Genomic DNA, 21654 nt, shown 5'->3' with positions numbered 1-21654 from the left:
AGAAACTGTTCAGAGGCCAGCTGACTGCTGGGCTACTAACCACTGTGGAATAAATCTCGCGACGCTCAGGAAAATAAGCTTGAAAACAAATACTTTCAATAGCAGTATTTTTATTCTGACTCATGCCAACCTTGAATGACTCACTGTTACAGCTGCTGGAAGCAGTTTCTTACCTGTGGGTCAAACTAGATAGCTTCAGTCCTTTGATGGGAATTTCAAGTTGACACATGAAGCCTGACTAGCTTTGCTGGCAGTCAGTCTAAAAGACATGCCTACGTGGGCTCTGGATTTGACTCAGAGCTTCAGGGGTTGCTGGAATTACAGCTGGAGGTCAGAGCTCCCAAGATCTTCATTCGCTTGTACCTGATGATTTTGCTGTAGTCACAGCAACCTACTCCTTTTTCAATGACATTTGAAAGTCATCTTGGGCAGGAGGAGGAAGACAGGGCTCCAGCTAATCAGCACAGCAGCAAGTAAGCAATTTAATAACACTTAAGAATTCAGGGTGTGAGGAGCATGTAAGTTCCACAGGCTAAAATCAGGTGTGTACTGGGCCAAACACCCAAGTGTTCATGACATGTAGGTTTGCCCTAAAATTTTGTTTTCAAATTTTCTACCACCTTTATTCCCCATCCCCACCCTTTTTTTAAACTAGCAGAGACACTGCCAGGCAGATATAATGAAGACTAAAAACCCATTCCTGTGAGGTATTGAGCTGCCTCAATTGTTATTGAAGTTAATGGGAGTTTAGGGCACTCACCTCTTTGCTGGAGGTGAGTGCCCAGCACCTGGCAGGATCAGACCTCCAACTGGCTGGGATGGTGGGAAAAGCTCAGGTGTTTGACAACTTCTGTTCCCCCCAAGATATCCCAGAGAATACATGAAAATAATTCTCATCTACACGCAGTACGCTTCTCTCTATATTGCTTTATAGGTGAAATCCTGGCCCCACTGAACGAAATGGCAGTTTTACCTTTGTTTTCAATGGAGCCAGGATTTCACCTTAAAGTCATAATTCACTAGCAGTGGAAGCAGTAGCATGGACAGGGGCTTGGGGGTGGGGGACTTCATCACCATGTGGTCACAGTGGCAAACACTCCAGCGTCCTATCATGTTACATCTTCCTCCATAGGTTTCTACCACCAGTGGAGCTGCACCAGTGGTGAGTTTCAGCTCTGAAGCTTGTGATGGTCCATGCTCCCCAAGTGGTAATGTAATGTGCATTTTATATTTGAGTGAGTCTACAGAGGCCAGAGGAGAAATGAAGACAGGAAAAAGCCACCCTCACAAAAGCCCAATGGAAGCCTTAAAGCATCATTCATTTAGTTTTTGCAATATGCAGCAGCAAACTGATTCGCACTAACAGGTTAAGTTCTACTCTCATTTACACCAGTAGAAATGCAGACCAACTCTATTAGATTTGGATGTTAATTTGGATTTCCACCATTAAACTGTGAGCAGAATTTGGCCTAACGTGTTTGCCAAAATAATTTGAGGGTGTTAATCTTGTATCGGTTTTTCATTGATATTTTTCAAGCACCCACAAGTGCAGAATTGACTGAGCCTAGAGATTTGTTGGCTTGCATTTGCTGCCCTTGCATTTGCTTGGAGCTCTTGAGTGTAGGCTCTTCTGTCCGCTGCCCCCAACACATCTCCATGCTTTGATCACCCCGGGATGGCCCTCTGCTGGGGAAGGGAGTTAAGCACCCACAGCTTCCCAGAATTATAACCCGAATGTCTCCACCTCCTGTACGGGAGGGAGACGTTCAGCAGATACATGTGTTATGACTAACCTTTTCAAAGTTTTATCGTGTCATCTATAACATATACTGGCACTTCCTAAAGACATCCCAAGATGCATCACTGAGACCCACAGTCCCAGGTGATTTAGGTATCAAGGTTGTCTTAGAAAGATGCACGCAGGGATGTCTTTAAGAAGTGCCAAATGATTTGACAGAGGGCGAGACTAGTTACAAATTATTTCTTTGCTTAATACCTCTCAGGACCAAGTTCGTATTCCTGGGTTTGCCTTGATTTTAGCTTTGCAATTCAGAAAAGTGTTACCTGGGTGGTTTCCTGGAAAGCCTCCCTTCTGTTTCGGTTTCGTGGCTGATGGGAACACATATTTCCAAAAGTGACTTTGCATTGAAAGACGATTAATGGCTCCGTAGTGCTTCAAGAAAAAAAAAAGAACCCAAAGTTCTACCTTGCTGCTTTTAAAGGTAACCTCCCACCCCCAAAATATAAACAATGAAACTGAAAGATGCACTGGAAAAAAACCTAAAAAACATTCTTAAGGGTCGTGTCTTCATTGCAGCTGGGGGTGTGAATGGCAGCTCGTGTAGACATGCCCACACTAGCTGTACTCTGGCTAGCTCATTAATAATAGAAGTGAGGTTGCCATGGCGTGGGGTGTGAATGGCAGCTCGTGTAGACATGCCCACACTAGCTGTACTCTGGCTAGCTCATTAATAATAGAAGTGAGGTTGCCATGGCGTGGGCTGCACAAGTGAGTATATACTCAGGGGAGTGAGATGGGCTTGTGCAGCCTGTGCTGTGCCATGTCCTTGTGCATGTCCTATTTGTAGCGCTCTAGCTAAAGGACAGCTAGTGTGGGCATGTCTACACGAGCTGCCATTCACACCCCCAGCTGCAATGAAGACACGACCCTTAAGAATGTTTTGTAGTTTTTTTCCAGTGCATCTTTCAGTTTCATTGTTTATATTTCGGGGGCGGGAGGTTACCTTTAGAAGCAGCAAAGTAGAACTGCCATTCACACCCCCAGCTGCAATGTAGACATGCCCCTAGTGGCCAGAATAAAGGAAATTAGCACTTCTGAGGCTCAGAAACTCTAATCATGATCTGGACTCTTTCCTGGGGGAATTTGCATCTGAAGTTTTGGTTCAGCCGATCTAACTGCAAAGCCAAATCCATGTCTGCATACAAACTTCTCCAACACAAAAGGATGTTGCTACCAGAGGCTATAGTATATTCTGATCTCTCCAAAATAACGATAACTACATGCGTTCGTTTATCATTCCTCAGGGCCAGAAAACCTTTGGGCACCATAACAAGACAGGAAACATAACTTTACGGAAGACAAGCCCAAAACACACATTAGAACAGGAACCTTCACAAACAATCACAATCCCACTGTGCACAAACATGCACACAATTAAAAAGGGAACAAGCACATCCTGCACTTTGCCCTGATTGAGGTCACAGGTCAACATTGGCCTAGGGAGAGAATTCCAGTCAGAAACCTTCAACAGAAAAAACCCTGCCCCCTTCCTCTTCCAATAGTATCTAAAGATGGTCATGCTGTTCCAATCCTGCCAGCCTGGGCGGCTGTGACAGGACTTGAGTGTCGGGAAAAAAAACGAAGACTCAGAAGAAGCTGGATGGGGCAACAGGTGGCAGAAAAATGGAAGCAGCAAGGTGGCATGAAAATTTAGTTTTTTTTTTTTTTCTGGAAGGAGGAAAAGAGCTTGCCTGCCAAGCATGGTTGTACAGCTTTAATTAGACATTTGTACAATCCAGCAATTGTACAAGTGTATAATACACATGCCACAGACTGCCTTAGATAGGTTGCAATGGTGTATGTTGGCTTCACTTGATTTTATTTAGTGGAAATAAGATCATGGTATTTGGATATAACAATAAACACAATTAAATGTGGATTGTATGTGGATTTCTGGTTTGTTTTTTAAGTGAAAGTTCATTGAAATACATTGATAGCAAAAGAACCCAAGAACACAGTTGTAGCATCTAAAATAAATTCAGTATCCTATTTTCTGAGCATGACACATTCATAGGCATGCACGAGGGCTTCAACATTTGTTTATAAAGGCACATGCTTAAACTAAAGGTTTCTTTCTACTGCTTCAGATCATGTGCAGCCATTTCCGAGGAGTCCCGTTATGTTCACACTAATCTTAAAAGCAAGAATGTTAATATGTGAGGTCAGTAGATTGCCTTTAAAGCATGTTACATTAGCTTCATAAAACTCTGCCTTGGAATTCTGAGAGATCAGAGTAATGAAATGTCTTGAGGCAGAACTAAACATTCCCAATTCAACAACTATTTTGAATGGTATCAGCCTCCACTGGAGGAGAAGAGGAGCAGAAGAACCAGTTACTTCTGAGGCCTGGTTCACACTAACCCCCCACTTTGAACTAAGATACGCAACTTCAGCTACGTGAATAATGTAGCTGAAGTCGAAGTACCTTAGTTCGAACTTACCGCGGGTCCAGACGCGGCAGACAGGCTCCCCCGTCGATGCCGCGTACTCCTCTCGCCGAGCAGGAGTACCGGCATCGACGGCAAGCACTTCCAGGATCGATCCCAGAAGATCGATTGCTTACCGCCAGACCCAGAGGTAAGTATAGACCTACCCTGAGACAACAGAATGGAACTAGACCTATGTTCAAGACGAGAAGCCTTTGCTGACTAAGAGCTTTGCCTTTGGTTAGCTCTGCCCCATGGCATAGGTAAGGACAGGAACTATTTTCTAGTCTCTTAAATAAAATTTTCTATATTAAGAAAAATCAATAAACACAATAAACGAAGGCCCCCAATCCTTCAAATGCTTACATGCAGTGAGTAAAGTTACACATGGGCCTAAGTATCTATAGGATTTGGGCCTAAGACTATCACATTTTAACATCTATCTCAGTGGGTGAAATGCATCCTTGTGCAGAGTGCTGGCACTAGCCTGATGCATTACATCCCACTGCAGAGCTATTTCAAAAACTTAAGTTATGCCTAGACATAGTCTTGGCTCTCTGCACAGGAATGAGTTTCATTTGGGGTCCACAAAAATCAGGCAGAAGCAATTTCATTATAAAGCCCAGAGCACATTTTTTCTACAGACACACTTGCATTGGTTGTACTTACTTGATTTCCAATGAGAGTATTACATTGATGGGTGTGTATTTGTTAACAGGAATAACATAGCTGTAATTTCCAGACCTAAATGTTGGCAACAATAAAGGGACAACATTAACACCGAAGAGTTCATGACGTTTGTCTGCATGAGTATGAAAATTATATCTGGATTAAGAAAAAACATTTAATAGATTATGCTGTAAAAAGTCTCATTTAAACTATAATCTTTGCAATTAACTTTGAAAAATTGAATGGATATTTATCAAAACACATGAGAGGACAGGCAAGCACCAACGCCACCTTAATGGCATTGTTACCTCATCACACTAATAAAACGTAACAAAATATTTCACCCACCTGCATTGTAGACCTTTACTACAATAGCGACGGTCAATCTTTTGCTGCGTTTCCAAAATCTGCATGGAACTGATTGTTGTATCAATCCCTAAAAACATTAGGAACAATTTTTTTTTATTACTTCAGGAGTTTGGGGTAAGACAGTAATAACATTGTAGTTAACGCCATAGTTCCCAGCCCCTTTTCATCTATGGTAGAAGTTGCTGCAGATCTAAAGTCACTAGCAATAGAAACCTTCAGCTGATGAGCTCTCTCCTCATTCCACAGTTAAAGGGGAGATCGAAACTGAAAGTCACATGTCAGAATCCCATGGGCAACATATTGGGCACCTCACAGTAAAACATTTTCCTAGAACAGAGCATCTAAGGTAGAGTTGCCGAGTATATCTGCATATTTATTTTCCTTAACAGGAGCTGCTCATGCACAGATACACCTGAGAGACAGCAGCCCTTAATTTGAAAATCATTGCCTTTTCCTAGAGAAATGATTCAGAATGGAATGGAATTACTTTTCTACGAATCTCTGCAGAAAATGTTTCATTCTGTAGAAGTATTTGATTCTATATGTAACCTATTTGATGTAACATAGGTACATATGCACTTACATACCAATTAAACTGTGGTTCTAGAAATAGATCAGCTAAAATCTAGAATTAGGACAAACCAGAACACTAGATCAACCCCCTCTCTACCTCTAGCTCCTGAGATTTTGGGAAATTCAAATCGCAGCTTTCTGACTCTTCCTTCTCTGTGTTGAACTCAAACACCAGGTCAAACCCACCTCTCCAGACTTTGTGGAAGTTTGAACTTGGTTCAGATTCTGTATCTGAATTTCATATTTTAAGGGTGACAGGACTAATGTAAACATTGGGAAGTGTTATGTGCTTCCAAGAACTCTTTTAAAACAATGGACAAGTCAAGTCCGAATTTTTAATTGAGTTGGGTTCCTAGAAAATACTTGGGAACAAGGAGCGTACAAATTACTCACTTTCAGAGCCATCCTTTTGAAGCTGCCCCTTGAAGAAAAACCTGTTGTCTAGCTGATTACCTATTAACGATCTCTTCAAAGGCCCCAGCTGGATAAAGGAGGCACTCACCAACTCATAGGGGAGCTAAATCCTGAGTGAATGCTCTTATGAACTGGTGAGCACAAGAAAAAACCCTGGGTGGGGTTTGAATGACTAATCCTCGCCCAGAGCCCTTGATGGAATAGGGCAGGGGTTCTCGAACTGGGAGTCGGGACACCTCAGGGGGTCGCGAGGTTATTATATGGGGGGTCATGAGCTGTCAGCCCCCATCCCAGACCCCGCTTTGCCTCCAGCATTTATAATGGTGTTAAATATATATAAAAGTGTTTTTAATTTATAAGAGGGGTCACACTCAGAGGGTTGCTATGTGAAAGGGGTCACCAGTACAAAAGTTTGAGCACTACTGGAGTAGGGGGTGATCTCTGGTAAGCTTATTAGCATGTGTGTAGGTTCTTTTATTGTATTTAATATCTTTTCTCAGTAATGCTTTTACCATAAGAATAAAGCACTTGCTTAGAGAGCTGTGGGTAACTTATAACTGTGGCAATTACACTGTTTACTGTCTCTAAGGAGAAAAGGAAAGCAGGCTGGTTTAGGCAGCCTGACTATGTTGGGGAGGCTACAGTATAGGCAGGGAACTGAGCAGCCTCGAAATATCCTGATCAGGGAGACACACACAGGTCTCCACTCAAGAGAAGTGAAGTCTGAGGATCCTGGAGCCTACAGTGGATGCCCTTGCGGGGCCATGGAGGGGGAAACACAGGTGCAGTTGCTCTGAACTGTGACAGTAATGACTACCAGAAAGGATAAGGAAGGAAGCTGTTACCAGACTGGAAGGAAGGTCAGTGGTTAGGCCACTAGCCTTGGATGTGGGCTCAATTCCCTGCTCCACCATTGGGTTCCTGTATGACATTGGACTAGTCATTTAGCATCATCGTGCCTCAGCTCCCCACCTGTGAGATGGGGATAATAGTACTTCCCTACCTCACAGGGGTGTCATGAGGATTAAGATCGTGAGGTGCTCAGATACTATGGCAATAGATGATATAAGTAACTTAGATAGATTGCCCATGTTTGTCCCTTAAAGAACTAGTACCTTCCCTTCATGACAACATCACTTTATGAGGATTTGTATTACAGCAGTGCTGGAGGCCCCAACCAAGATCAGGGCCTCATTGTGTTAGGCACTGTACATGCACATAGGAGACTGTCTGTACCCCAGAGAACTTGCTACTAAACAGCCAAGCCATAGGATGGGAGGGTAACAGACTCAGAGAGCTGAGGGATTTGCCAAAGTCACACAGCTAGTCCAGGGCAGACCTGGAAATAGAATCCAGGTCTCCTGACAAGAATGCCAGTGCCCTCTCCAGTGGATCACACTGACTCCTATTTAAACAAGCTGCTGCTAGAAACAAAACACCAAACACAAGCGCTGACGCTCTTCATGCCTCAGCAATGCCAGAGAGCACTCTCATATTATCTGCAATCATGAGCTGCAAGCACAATGATTCGTTCATCCAGAATGGATCTGATAGTGTTGTGCAACCTATAGAGAGGGAAGCCTTCAGTTAAATTAAGAGCCCACAGCCTTGTCTGCACCAGGAAGTTTTGCAAAAATCCCCACTATTTCTGACACAAGTTAGTCTCCACCAGTGTTTGAATCCCTAGAACAGACAGGCCATCAAACAGCAGACAACCCAGCTCACCTACACTTAAACATATGCTGAACTTTAAGCACACAAGTGGTCCCTTTGCTGCTATTGAGCCTAGTCAGTGGCTTAAGCTCTTTGCTGGATTGGGCCCAGAGTGCTCAGCGTCATGCAGGATATAGCCTTTGTTGAGAGCGGTCATTTACCTTGGCTGGGGGGAGGGGAAAACAACTGTATATAACACACCTTCCATTAATTTGACTTGAAGTCAAGTCCTTTGGCTCAATATGTAGACTGAGAAAATAAGTGCAAGAGAAGTTCAGCTGAGATGAGTTCAACATATGTGCTCCTAACTTTATGCAGATCATCCCCAGGGCTAAGACAAAGAAGTCATTAGAGGGGGTTGCAGGCAGATCTGTAAAAGTCTAAAGAACACTTCTATGCAATTTAATTCGACAAGAAAATTATAGCGGACCATAGGTGTTTAACAGATTCCAGAACTCCAATTTCCTATAACCACCAGTTATAAAGGCAATTTCCCCAAACCAGGCCACCAGGAAGTCAAACAAAAGTAGACAAAAGTTTTATAAATTATGTATTTAAAGTATTTCTTTTAAATGGAGGACTTACAGTCAATTCCAAGATCAGGTTTTTCCACCAATCTCCTCTCGTGTAGCGCTTTATTTTTGTTTCCTGTGAGAGGGGACATTATTATTGATTTCCCTGTACAAGCTATTCTAATGTTAAAAATGGACAGAAAAACATCAACACAAGACAGATAGCAAAATGTTCTATCTCAAATGACAGACCACCACCAAGGCACATGTACCACAAATGACGGACTCATTTAAAATGCAAACCAGCTTCATTCAGACCAAGGTGCATACAAAGGAAAGGGAACTGTGGACAACAGAATCAAATGAGCTTTTGAAATGCTACGGTATATAAGAAAAAAATTAAACAACCAAATAGAAAGGATTTTCCCCAGTAAGCATGGAATATATTTGGCTGTTGTACAAGGGAAAGAAATAGATATTAATTCACTTCCCAACATAGTACACCTGCATACATCTGACTGTAAAGATATCATTAGCAAGGATGCCCTCCTGGCTAGTATGGCGATGACTAAATGGATACCTGGCTACATAAAAATAGGCAAGAGGAATATCTAAGGCCTCTGAACATAAAGAATAGGACCACAAGGACTGACCTGAGATGTAGTATGTCAGGGACAGAAGAATGAGGGCAAGTCTACACTACAAAATTAAGTCGAGCTAACTTATGTCAATGTACAGCCACCACAGTAATTGCATTGGTTTTACACGTCCACACCACGCTCCTTGTGTCGGTGGTGCGCGTCCTCATCTGGAGCGCTAGCACTGATTTAACGGCCAATGTGGGCCATTGTGGGATGGTTTCTGAAAGGCAGCAACAGTCGATGGAAGCAACACGGTGTCTACACTGACCCTGCATCAACCTAACTACATCGACTTATGTGCTACATCTCTTGTGGAAGTGGAGTTATTAAATCGGTGTAGTGGGCAAGTTACATCAATGGGAGCTACATTTTAGTGTAGACACTTACAGAGTTAGGTCGATGTACACTGACCTAACTCTGTAGTGTGGATCAGGCCTTAGACTTCAGCCTAGAGAAACTGACAGAGAAATTTAGAAATGGGATCATCGTCTTTACTGATCATTGTTCTGTAAGTTCAAGAGTTTGAATCTATCAGCACCAGACTAAGGAATTCTAGGTATGTTTTGCGAACTGTTTGTGTCTCTGTTTTCTAATAAGGACACTTTTGAAATGTACAAGGGTTATAGTATAATCACTACATTGTCCATCCTGAATACAGGCAAAGAATCCCTCAGCCTCTGTGGAAAAGATTCAAAACCACTGCCACACTTTTAGTCTAAGGCACAGACAATCTGTCCACTGAGGTGCAGTTGACATGCTGGCTATGACAAACCCACAGCACAGGACAAGTCAAAAGGGCTAAGTTTAAGGACCCAAGATAACCAAAATGAAATGCAAGAAAAAAAAACTTAAATTTCTAGAGGTGTTTTGTTCTGAATAATTCACATGTGGCCAATTTTGCCTCCCACCACAATTACCTTATTCCTCTTTGCTCATTCATTCTTTTAAATTTACAAACTCTCTGTAGTGTCTCCCACCCCAGCCCCCCTTCCTGTTCTTTCCTCTTTGATGTTCTTTGAAGTGGAAAAATCTAGATAAAAATTTTAGATAGTGCACTGCAAACCTCCCTGGCAGCATGTGTGCAAATTAAGACTACTTCTGAAAGTGGTCCTCAGTCCTCTGCTGGAGCTGACAAACTGTTCACTGAAAAAGCAAACATTCTCCCTGTAGTCTTGCTACTTCTACTTTAGAGCGCTCTGCTGGAAAATTCCGTACACAGGCTGAAACACTGGAGCGGTTCCACCCTGGATTCTTTAGATGGAAGATGATAGAAGCGTTAGGCTTTTCAGTTAACAAGCTGTGAATAGGAGTACTTGTGGCACCTTAGAGACTAACAAATTTATTAGAGCATAAGCTTTCGTGGGCTACAGCCCACTTCTTTGGATGCATATAGAGTGAAACATATATTGAGGAGAAATATATATACACATACAGAGAGCATGAACAGGTGGGAGTTGTCTTACCAACTCTGAGAGGCCAATTAAGTAAGAGATGTTCGTGGGTCTGGAGGGACAAAAGGAGAGGCCCCGAGATAGGACAGACTCTTCTGCTTGGCTAAGAGTATAGCTGGAAAGATTAACAATATTGCTGGGTGGGTTAAGGGAACTACTGTTGTGGCTCCTTGTGGCATGTAGCAGTTTAGATAGTTTAGTGTCCTTTTTCCTTTGCTCTTACTTAATGAAATGCAGGAAAAAGAATTCTAGTTAAAGTCCTTTTCGTTTGGAGGCGCAGAACATCATTCCAGAGGACCAGAAATGACCAAGAAAAAGTGCAGTGTATTCATTGAAATGTCCAAAGCATTCAACACATTTCTATGAAGAAAGACACTGAATATGATCATAACCTCAAGTTATGTTGATCTAATGAGTGCACATTGTTATGAATCCGTAAATGACAACCTTTGAAGGAAACTAAGAAGTACACGTGCAGTTAAAAATTGTAATGCACCTTTATCCCGCATTGAGCTCTATGAGGAGCAATGATTTTGGGGGGAAGCACATGGAGGAAATGGCAACATTTAGTAAAAAAATAAGGACAGTCCCTCCTCCCCAGGGACAGTTAGCATGAATAGATATGCCATAGTGGCTGCTAGGCTGGAAACAAAGAACTATAGCCCTATTTGAGGAAATAATATGTGGGAAAATGGACCATGTTCAACTAGAGTGAGGCAAACGCTATAAAATGTAATCTGTGAAAATCTGCTGACATTTTTTATGAATTGCTTTGGCCTGGCTTGGACATGCTTTTGTTTCTGCTGTCCTTGAATATTCAAGCAATTAAGTCTCACTAGCACAACTCAGAGGGGTAGCCGTGTTAGTCTGAATCTGTAAAAAACAACAGAGGATCCTGTGGCACCTTTGAGACTAACAGAAGTATTGGGAGCATAAGCTTTCGTGGGTAAGAACCTCACTTCTTCAGATGCAAGATGACTTGCATTTGAAGAAGTGAGGTTCTTACCCACGAAAGCTTATGCTCCCAATACTTCTGTTAGTCTCAAAGGTGCCACAGGATCCTCTGTTGCTTTTTACTAGCACAACTGTTCATTTTAAGCAAATCTGAGATGTACATAGATAAGATCTGCACTGAAAGCACTTGTGCACCCAGGAGTGTATGCACTGCTGTTGGCACCCACAAAGTGTGGGTGTGCCTGGGGATCAGGGAAAGGCCCCACTGAAATGCACTCTGGGTTTTGCATTCAGTTCCACTTTATTTGCAAACAGCTGTAACCTTCAGTGACTATTTTCTTAGGCTGGTGAACTGACTCCTTAAAATACACGTTTGTCCTGATTATTTCCCTGCGTTTCGTTTTCAGCTTTTTGGTCTGTTCAACCTTGCCCTTCTCATTTGTTTTGGATACAACTACATTAAGCTGCTTGTTGATTTTCTCGGCAATTGGGTTGATTATTGACATTATTACCATCCGTTTGGGAGATCTATTCAGCTTCATTAAGCTTGCTGTAGATTTAAGATATTTCAGTAGCTTGTGTGCTGAGCAGATTTTCACTCTTGGGTCCACACTTCATGCTATTTAGAGCATGAGATTCCAACAGTAGGTACTGCTCTGTGCATCTTTATTTCCTGCTATAAGAATGTGCTCTCATCATCTAATATGAAAGATACCCAGATGGGGATGACAGCTTTTTCTTTTTCCTCGAGTTCTCTCATTTTTTAATTAGATTAGTGAATTTTTTATTAAGAAAATCTTGATACTCATTCAAGCTTCAGAGTAATACAAATCATTCAGGGCTGTCCTTTTTAATGTATTGTGTTGAGCTATGACTTTGAAAGGGCTTAGTTCAGCTGGAATCATAAGAACCACTACTTACTTACTTACTAACAGCAATGATTTGAAAATAATAATGCTGTCAAAGGATTAAAAAAATTAATCTCGATTAATCGCAAGATTGAAAAAGATGGCAATTAATCAGTTTTAATTGCACTGTTAAATAGAATACCATTTATTTAAATATTTTTGGATGTTTTCTACATTTTCAAATATACTGAGTACAGTTACAACACAGAATACAAAGTGTACAGTGCTCACTTAAAAAAATAATGTAATTACAAAGATTTGCATTGCAAAAAACAAGAAATAGTATTTTTCAATTACCCTCATACAAGTACTGTACTGCAATCTCTTAACCATGAAAGAGCTACCTTTTTGTTTACATAACTGCACCCAAAAATAAAACAATGTAAAATTTTACAACCACTCAGCCCTACTTCTTGTTCAGCCAATCGCTAAGATAAACTAGTTTGTTTACATTTATGGGAAATAATGTTTAGCATATCTGGCATATAAACACCTTGCAATACTGGCTACAAAAGCGCCATGCAAATGTGTGTTCTCACTTTAGGTGATATTGTAAATAAGATGCGGGCAGAATTAACTTCTGTAAATGGAAACATACTTGTTTGTTTTAGTAATTGGCTGAACAAGAATAGGACTGGGTGGACTTGTAGGCTCTAAAGTTTTAAATTGTTTTGTTTTTGAGTGCAGTTATATAACAAAAATAATCTACATTTTGTAAATTGAACTTTCACAAAAAAGAGATTGCACTACAGTACTTGTATGAGGTGAACTGAAAAATACTATTTATTTTGTTTCTTTTTTACAATGCAAATATTTGTAATAAAAGATAATATAAAGTGAGCACGGTACACTTTGTAGTCTGTGTTGTAATTTAAGTCAATATATTTGAAAATGTAGAAAAACATCCAAAATATTTATAATAAATTTAAATTGGTATTCTATTATTGTTTAACAGTATGATTAAACCTGCAATTAATCGAGATTAATTATTTTAATTGAGTTAATTTGTTTTGAGTTAATTGCATGAGTTAACTGATTAATTGACAGCCCTAGAAAACAATAAAGGACAGCACTTTATGATACAAATACTGGTCAAGGAGTCACCGCCACTGAAATTGTATATTGAGTTGTAAGATTTTCACAGCCCATCCATAAAAGTTGAACCAGGATCATGGCGAATATAGACAACTTAAATGTCCCTTTACCAGGTCTCTCGGCCAGGTGCCAAGAAGAGTCAAGGCCTGCTGCCTACCCAGGACCTTCGCAGATCTGGGTCCTGGACTTCAGTACTGGCGGCTCCTTTTAGATCATTACAAATACAAGACTCTCCTTACTTCAAGGCCCAGAATCTTTTCTCCTGACTGAATTCCCTTGTGAAGTACTGTAAAGTACTTGTATGGGTCTCTCAGGGCCAGTGTGAGATGCAACACTAGCCCCGCCTTGACATTGTGAAAGTCATGCCGTTTGACTCAGGCCATGGGGACTACACCACTGTAGTCATTGCAAGCATTCATGCCCTGGCAGCCTGACTGGTTAGCGCCCAATCCTCAGGTCAACAAAAGGGGAAGAAAGGAGAATGAATGTTGGGACTAAAAGTACAAACATTCAGTTTTAAGTGTAAACCTTAACCCTAAGTGTAAAGAGAAAATCAAGTCCTGAGCATTTGCCAGGTTGGGGCCTCATTTAATGTTACATCGCCATCAGCTACCAATTGCCAGTTTCTGCTACTACCTATGCTACTATATATATAGTAGAGAGAATATGAAGAAACATATTTTAGTAACAAGTATTCTTTTATTGTACAGTGCACTGTCTCTGAATGCCATCTCTTAAGATCAGAGTGCTTGGAAAACCCTACCTGGTGAGAAAGCTCTTCTTTTTTATTACTTTACATTTCACTTTTGTGGCAGTTTTTAACACGAGTTACTTCACCCTCCACCACATCCGGTCAATTCATTGTCCAAAGTATCTGATGGCTTATTAAAGGATTTAGCCGCCCTCAGCTTCACCTTGGGTCATTAACTAAGTATAACTGGCTAGTAAGAAGTGCTCACAGCTTGATATTATAGACTAATGCCTAAAGATGCAGATAGGTGACCCCTGGGATTTTCAAATGACCTAATCATATTTGAAAATTCCACTAGGTGCCTATCTGCATCTTTAGGTGCCAAAATATCTTTAGAAATTTGATCCTAAGTGCTTATTCTCAATAACATTTTTACCCACCACAGAATAGCCTGGTGGATAGGGCATTCACCTGGGATATGGGGTACCTAGGTTCAAGCCCCTGTTCTATTTGATTCAGAGTAGGGACTTGAACCTGCTTCTCCTGCATCCCAGCTGAATGCAACTGGGCTAACTGAGGTGTGTGTGTGTCTCTCTCTGTCTCTCTCTCTCTTTTTTATGAAAACTTTCAAAAGGTCTCAGTTTTGTTCTGAGGCACAACAGGAAACTGATTTTGAAATCTCAAAAAAATTTCCAGGAAGGAAAAAATCATTTCCTGTCCAGCTCCAACAGTAATAGAAATTCATGTTTCAACTTACTCTCCTCCTTTGTCGTCATTGTCTGGTACCTTGGAGTTTTTCTGTGGGTTTGATGAATTGAACAGCAATAGGTCTTGTCACAAGGCAAGATGTCACAGACATTCACTTCGGGGATTGTAATGCTGGGTGTCATGGTTGGAGAAGCTGTGCTGTCACTAAGTGCTACAAAGAACAACAAACTCTTCAATAGTGCTCTTTGTCTCGAGACTTTTTGCAGCAGCACAGAAATTGAAGTCGTATCATACGGAAGAGTAACAGATACAGTACCTGCCATGGTGGTATATGGAGGCTGCGTAATGGAATTTGTAGCATTGCTGGTGAAGGAGAAGAAAAACGATTAGTTACAAAACGTCTACAGAAGTTGTTTATTGAAACAGAAGTCATAATGGTTTTACTACTTGCCTGTGAATGGGATTTTGACTAATGTCTTGCTCTTCTATGCTAAGTATGTAAAGGGTGGATATTGTCAAGGCACTGTAAAAAGATAATTAGTCAGTAGATTCATACCCATCATCTGATGCACACACAGTATTAATAGGATCTCAACAGCAAGCATGACCTTCTTCCAAAGCCCATTGACATTAATAGAAAGATTCTCATTGACTCAATTTAGATCAGGCCTTTAGTTGGTATAAGGGACCCAGCAGTTTTTGATGTGTTCCTTTCTGAGTATGGGTGAAGTATTGTATTGTGGGAAAAGAGCTCCTCTGAGGTAACAGCAACAGTACATTTGTATATACAGTAGAAAATACTCTCAACTTCCCCTTATCAAAAGTACTATAGCATTAGCTGAGGACACTGCAGTAATAATATTCTTGTCCCTTTTCTAGGAGTGTACGACCAGAATATTTCTAGACTAAAAAAACCAGAACAGGCAACCCTTATAATATTCTGACTTTGCCACATTTAGAGGCACATGTATTATCAAGTTATTAAATTGAGCATATTCCATACACTGAGTATTAGTAGTGAAGAGAAAACACTATGCTCATTTTTTGCAACTGTTACTGCAAGGCGCTCCAAATTCTAATTTAAAATGTTTCTTTCGAGCCAATGTTTATGGACAACCAGAATCTGATTTCTGAAGGGATAAGAGGTGCGGGCAAGAGAAGAAACAAATGTGTGGTTAATGTATTTCTTACCATAGTGCCATAACAGCAATCAAAGCTATTACAGTGATCTGGAAAATCCTGTTTGACCATGACTGTTTTTTCTCAGAAAAACAAACCTAGAAAAAAAAGCATTCCGTTGACATGAAATATCCAGTAATATGTAGCCGATAAATTGTCAGTTGATAAATAACTAATAAAATTAATTTTCCCTAAAATGGGGTCCCACGTCTCCTGATGGACTGGTGGCAGGAATATCACAGAAGTCACTAGTTCAGGGAAATGGAAAGATGGGGAAAGGGAAAGAATGTTGTCCCCAAAATGGATTAGCATTGGTAATAATCACAGAAAATACTGCCTTCTTTGGCTGCTATATTCACCCCTGGAGGAAATGCCTATAAAATCCCTTTGTTTAAACCAAAGAAATTAATTGATGGCAACCACATCTAAGAGAGGAGGGACCTCCAGTATGTGCCCAGGACGAGGCTTAACTGAATCTGATATAAATACAGAAAGAAAGCACATTTGGGGCAAGAGGAAAAATGATCTCAGAATATGGAGAGATTGAGGATCATCATTAATGGATACAGAGTGCTTTGTCCTATCACCTGTGAGCGCACATTATCACCAGTGATAGCGATGGGTGATATGAAATGGAAGGACTAGAGGTATCAGACTGAGAAGAATATGCCAAAGTAGTTCAGCACATGCCCTTTAACTCTTTCAGTGCATGTGCAATGGAAGTTTCTTTTCTGTATCAGAATACAGTGAACTCTGCTGTTACAGAGGGAGTCCCCCTGGCCATATCTGAGACTTCCAGTTGCAGACTTTGCACGTTCTAACTTTTCCACCACAATAGCTTTGGAACCTGAAGGAGGAAATACAGTACAATACAGGGGGTGCAACCACTGAACCATAGAGAAATGGTAAGTAGGCATCACATAAACAAAAATGATAGACAAAGACTCAAATACATTGGCAGGATGTATTCCAAAACTTCATACACACTTCCTTCTTATTAGAGTCAGAAATTTCAGAGCCCAGGAGGAACATCCCTCCTGATTTTTAAGGGGTACAGTTTCCCCCCCAAAATTAACTGTTTTTGTTCCATACATTCATTCATACATACATTCACTTAGATTTGTTCTCTTGCTCTTCTGCGGCACTTTGTCCTCATAAGCAATTCATATTGCACTAAACAAACATGGTGGTGGAATTCTGATTTCATGTAATTCTATTTTAGAGGCATGAATACCATTTTTCATGCAATCTGAAAAAATGCATTTCAATGGGGTTTAACATATGTAAATAAAAAAACCTATTTCCATCAATGTCCATTTCCACTTATGTCTAAGGGCAAGGCTATACTACAAAATTAAGTCTACCTAGGTTACATTGATGTACAACCACTGCAGTATTTGAATTGGTTTTACACGTCCACACTACACTCCTTCTGTTGGTAGTGTGCATCCTCACCAGGAGCGCTTGCACCAATTTAACTGCCAGTGTTGGGCATTATGGGATGTTTTCTGAAAGGCAGCAACAGTTGATATAAGCACCACAGTGTCTACACTGACACTGCATCAATCTCACTACATTGACTTCAGTGCTACATCTCTTGTGGAGATAATGGGTGAGTTACACTAAAATGTGACTCATACCAATGTATCTGCTTACAGAGTCAGGTCAACATAAGCTGCCTTACATCAGCCTAACTCTGTACTGTAGACCAGGCCTAAGCCTTATAAAGAACTCTCTCTCTCTCTCTCTCTCTCTCTCACACACGCACACACACACACACACACACACACACACACACACACACACACACTATATTACATTTCACTCACCTTACTGTGTTGTATAGGGACTGGTTTTCTTGGTGGTAAAAGACTAGCAGCTCGACTAAATTTGCTGTAAAATACAAAAAACTCATTACCATTCAAGTGTTTCAGCAGTAATAAATGGAAAAGGGATATTTTCTGAGTAGGATTTTAATCTTATATGCCTTTCTGATAGCAACATTTTAAAAGAACAAAAAAGTCAGAGGGGCCATAGCTTTGTTTTCAAGAACAAAGGGCACTAGTCAACTTGCTCAGCTACATACTATTAAATGCTACATTTACTTTCAAAGACAAATTGAAAAAGAGATTTGGAAATATGAAATGCTCATCAATTTCACACAAATTGTAAGGAAGATTTTTTTCACCAAAGAGGTTTTTGTGGATTTCCCTTAACTTAGAAATTGCTATTACAGGCTTATAACCGGAGTCATTCAGGCCTTATTTTATTAGACTGCAGAGCTTCCAGAAGTGATTGCTACTGAGCTGCTACTTTTCAAACATGGAGATACTCAATTTTGAAAAAAGAAGTGACTTAAGAAATAGGAAAGCTTTGTATTGAGTGCACATGCTTTGAATTAAAAAATAATTACAAAATTCAGAAGTAAGAGTACCTGGAAATGAACGGAAACCCCCACCAGACTAAATTACTTCTAACTTTTATCACCCAGGCTGTTATATAATCTCCAGTATCAGAATCATCAGACAATTCTCCCGAATTGATGCTGGGATACCTAAATGTGCCCTTTTCACTGACTGTTGACTTCAAACTGCTTATCCGTTTCAGCTTGGCCAGTTTTCTATTCCACACTTCCAGTTCTTCTATCCTGATTTCAAGGTTGTTAGTTAGCTTACAAAGCTGCTTAACTGCACCAACGTTCTCCATAAAAATTTGATCCTGAGGAGTGAAAGAAAAAAAAAAGGAGAGAGAGAGAGAGAGATGTACTGTATTAATCAATGAGATGTCACAACCAAGGATGTGTACAGAATTCACCCATCCAAAGATGGTTTGAGCATTTAAAATACAAACACAAATTAATTCAAAATAAATGTGAGGCTGCTTGGGACTATAAAATCCTTTTGCTGGATTGCTAGCTATGTTGAGAAAGTGCTTGTGTTCGATTTGTGGTAAATTGGATATGAGCACTTCTATTAGAAAGATAGTGAATGAGCTGAAGAACCATGCCGACCTGAGTCTAAAATTTGTCTTGAATTCACACTGTGCTGAAATTTAGCCAGTGGAAGTTTCATGGCAAGCATCTACATTTTGATTTATGCCGTTGCAGTTTAACGCTGTCTCCAGGATTTATGTCCTCATTGTCTTGTTTAGTTATGGGATGGGCTAACTAGCTCAGATGCCTATCCTATGAACCAAACATGAACTTCCAAGGGAATCAGAGAGAGAGAGAGAGAGATGGGAAAGAGGGTCCCTGGTGCTACTTCTAGGGAAGGGCTAGGAAAGTATTTAGCTATAATGGGATAAATGCCACTACAGATACTCTGCCAGAAGGCCTCCCATGACCTTCTTGTAAACTCCCAGACCTTTCAGCCGGCTCATTGCCCAACCCAGCAGTTCTAACACCCTGTTTATTTTATCCCAGCACTAGGAATACATCATCATTGGTACCAAAGTTCTGTTAGGAAGGTTAGCGCCACCTTCATCTCGGTAGCACATATTTCACTACCTGCACATCTCCATTTCTAAGCTGAAATTTTCATTGATCTGTGCTAAGAGCGGGGATGACCGAATGCTTTTTGTTGCTGTGTTTGGAAAAAAAATGCCTTCCCATGCTAATGTATAATCTGAATATTCCCATTAAGACTTGGATGAAGCAATTATTATACCATAGGATTGGTGAATTGCTCCAGTATGTTCAAGCCCTGCAGAAATGAGACACATGCATAGATGCATCTTTTTCATTGAAAATACCATGTACCAGAGCTAGGGTAGAGATGGTAAGTCATACACTGAACTATTACTATAGTATGTTTATTGACAAGTGACTTCAAAACAGGGTCATATGCTTGGAACCATGAAATCAATTATGTGATCACTTGTCCATAGATCAGTGATATGAAGTGGCTACTTTTTCTGTTCTCTTCAAATCATGCATGATTCTATTCTAGGTAGCTTCAAGAAACTGAGAAAAATGACTCACCTGGCAAAATAAAGGAATGTTTTCTTTGGAAGAAAGGGCAGATGAGAATTTTAGTGCCTCACTGAAGATGAGGTACTGAGTCTCAAGGTCCCACAAAAAAAACCCAAATCTCTTATTTCAATACACTTTCAAAATGTTACATTGCATTCTTAGACCCCCATCTCCTATTAAATTAACTGAAACCTGCACAAATACATTTTCACATATTAATGTTTGCAGAAAGAGAATAATAGGAGTCATGGATACCATTGGAGTAAAAGTTATTTGTATTTGAACAAATGTTGCAATCACTTCTGAATCATTCTCTCAGCTCCAGTCTTGACTTAGGCAGAAGGGGAGACAGAAAAGGAGGCAGCAGAAAGTGTGCTAGGCTGGAAATATAGGAGGGGGAAATCTTATGAGTAGGGAGCAGAGAACAGACTGGGGGTTGTGGAGGAGCAGAATGGGGTGGGAGAGAGGTAGCTCAGTGGTTTGAGCATTGGCCTGCTAAACCCAGGGTTGTGAGTTCAATCCTTGAGGGGGCCCTTTAGGGAACTGGGGTAAAAATCTGTCTGGGGATTGGTCCTGCTTTGAGCAGGGGGTTGGACTAGATGACTTCCTGTGATCCCTTCCAACACTGATATTCTATGACCTAGTAAAGAGATGATTTGGAATGGAAGAGAATAGTGAACATGGAACTGAGGGGCTGGAAGAAGACAGTATAAAAACATAAGAATGGCCATACCAGGTCAGACCAAAAGTCCATCTAGCCCAGTATCCTGTCTTCTGACAGTGGCCAATGCCAGGTGCCCCAGAGGGAATGAACAGAGGAGGTAATCATCAAGTGATCCATCCCCTGTTGCCCATTCCCAGCTTCTGGCAAACAGAGGCTAGGGACATCATCCCTGTCCATCCTGGCTAATAGCCATTGATGGACCTATCCTCCATCCACTTATCCAGTTCTATAGGAAGAGTTATAGAGGGCGAACAATTTATGAGTTTGCCCTGCATAAGCTTTATACAGGGTAAAACGGATTTATCTGGGTTTAGACCCCATTGGGAGTTGGGCATCTGAGTGCTAAAGACAAGCACGCTACTGCGAGCTGTTTTCAGGTAAACTTGCAGCTTTGGGACAAGTGATTCAGACCCTGGGTCTGTGTCTGGAGCCAGGAAGAGTTTTAGGAATGCCCCTCAGATAGAAGAACAACTCAAAGAGAGACGTAAAGTAAGTAAAGTGTGTAGTAAAGTGTGTAGTGAGGGACATAAGTAGGATGGTGGAAAGGATGAAGGCGAGAGAGGAAATATTAGGGAGAGGAAAAACCCAGAGAGAAAAATAGAGCAGAAGGAAAACTGTTTGGAGCTCAAGAGATTTGCAGAGAGGGCAGAACAATGGGGAAGACAACACAGGGGAAGGACAGTGACAGTGATAGTGCAGGGACCAGAGGGAAAGAGATGGAGCTAGAGACAGAGAGATGGGAAGAAACTAAACATGGGAAGACTGCAGGGATTCAGGCAGGGCCAAGGGATTTCTGCATGTTAACTGCTTCACAACTACTTCGCATCTCCAAAGGGGGTTAAACTGTAAACCAGAA

General features: G+C 40.9%; 1 protein-coding gene across 1 annotated transcript in view; it reads right to left on the bottom strand.

Annotated features, from left to right (window-relative positions):
- MYRFL (myelin regulatory factor like) overlaps positions 1–21654 on the bottom strand; it is a 59124-nt gene that overhangs the window by 1397 nt on the left and 36073 nt on the right. The window contains exons 14-23 of the mRNA XM_008172404.4: positions 18659–18822; positions 17934–17997; positions 16117–16202; positions 15377–15448; positions 15242–15288; positions 14975–15136; positions 8551–8613; positions 5245–5332; positions 4897–4971; positions 2065–2173 (exon numbers count right to left, since the gene is read on the bottom strand). Of these exons, the coding sequence (XP_008170626.3) occupies positions 2065–2173; positions 4897–4971; positions 5245–5332; positions 8551–8613; positions 14975–15136; positions 15242–15288; positions 15377–15448; positions 16117–16202; positions 17934–17997; positions 18659–18822 (930 nt within the window). The remainder of the gene's footprint in view (positions 1–2064; positions 2174–4896; positions 4972–5244; positions 5333–8550; positions 8614–14974; positions 15137–15241; positions 15289–15376; positions 15449–16116; positions 16203–17933; positions 17998–18658; positions 18823–21654) is intronic.

Source organism: Chrysemys picta, chromosome 1 (genome assembly GCF_011386835.1).
Source record: "Chrysemys picta bellii isolate R12L10 chromosome 1, ASM1138683v2, whole genome shotgun sequence".
NCBI classification, from domain to species: domain Eukaryota; kingdom Metazoa; phylum Chordata; order Testudines; family Emydidae; genus Chrysemys; species Chrysemys picta.
Note: the sequence above shows the minus strand (reverse complement) of the source record. Positions and strands in the feature narration are given on the sequence as shown.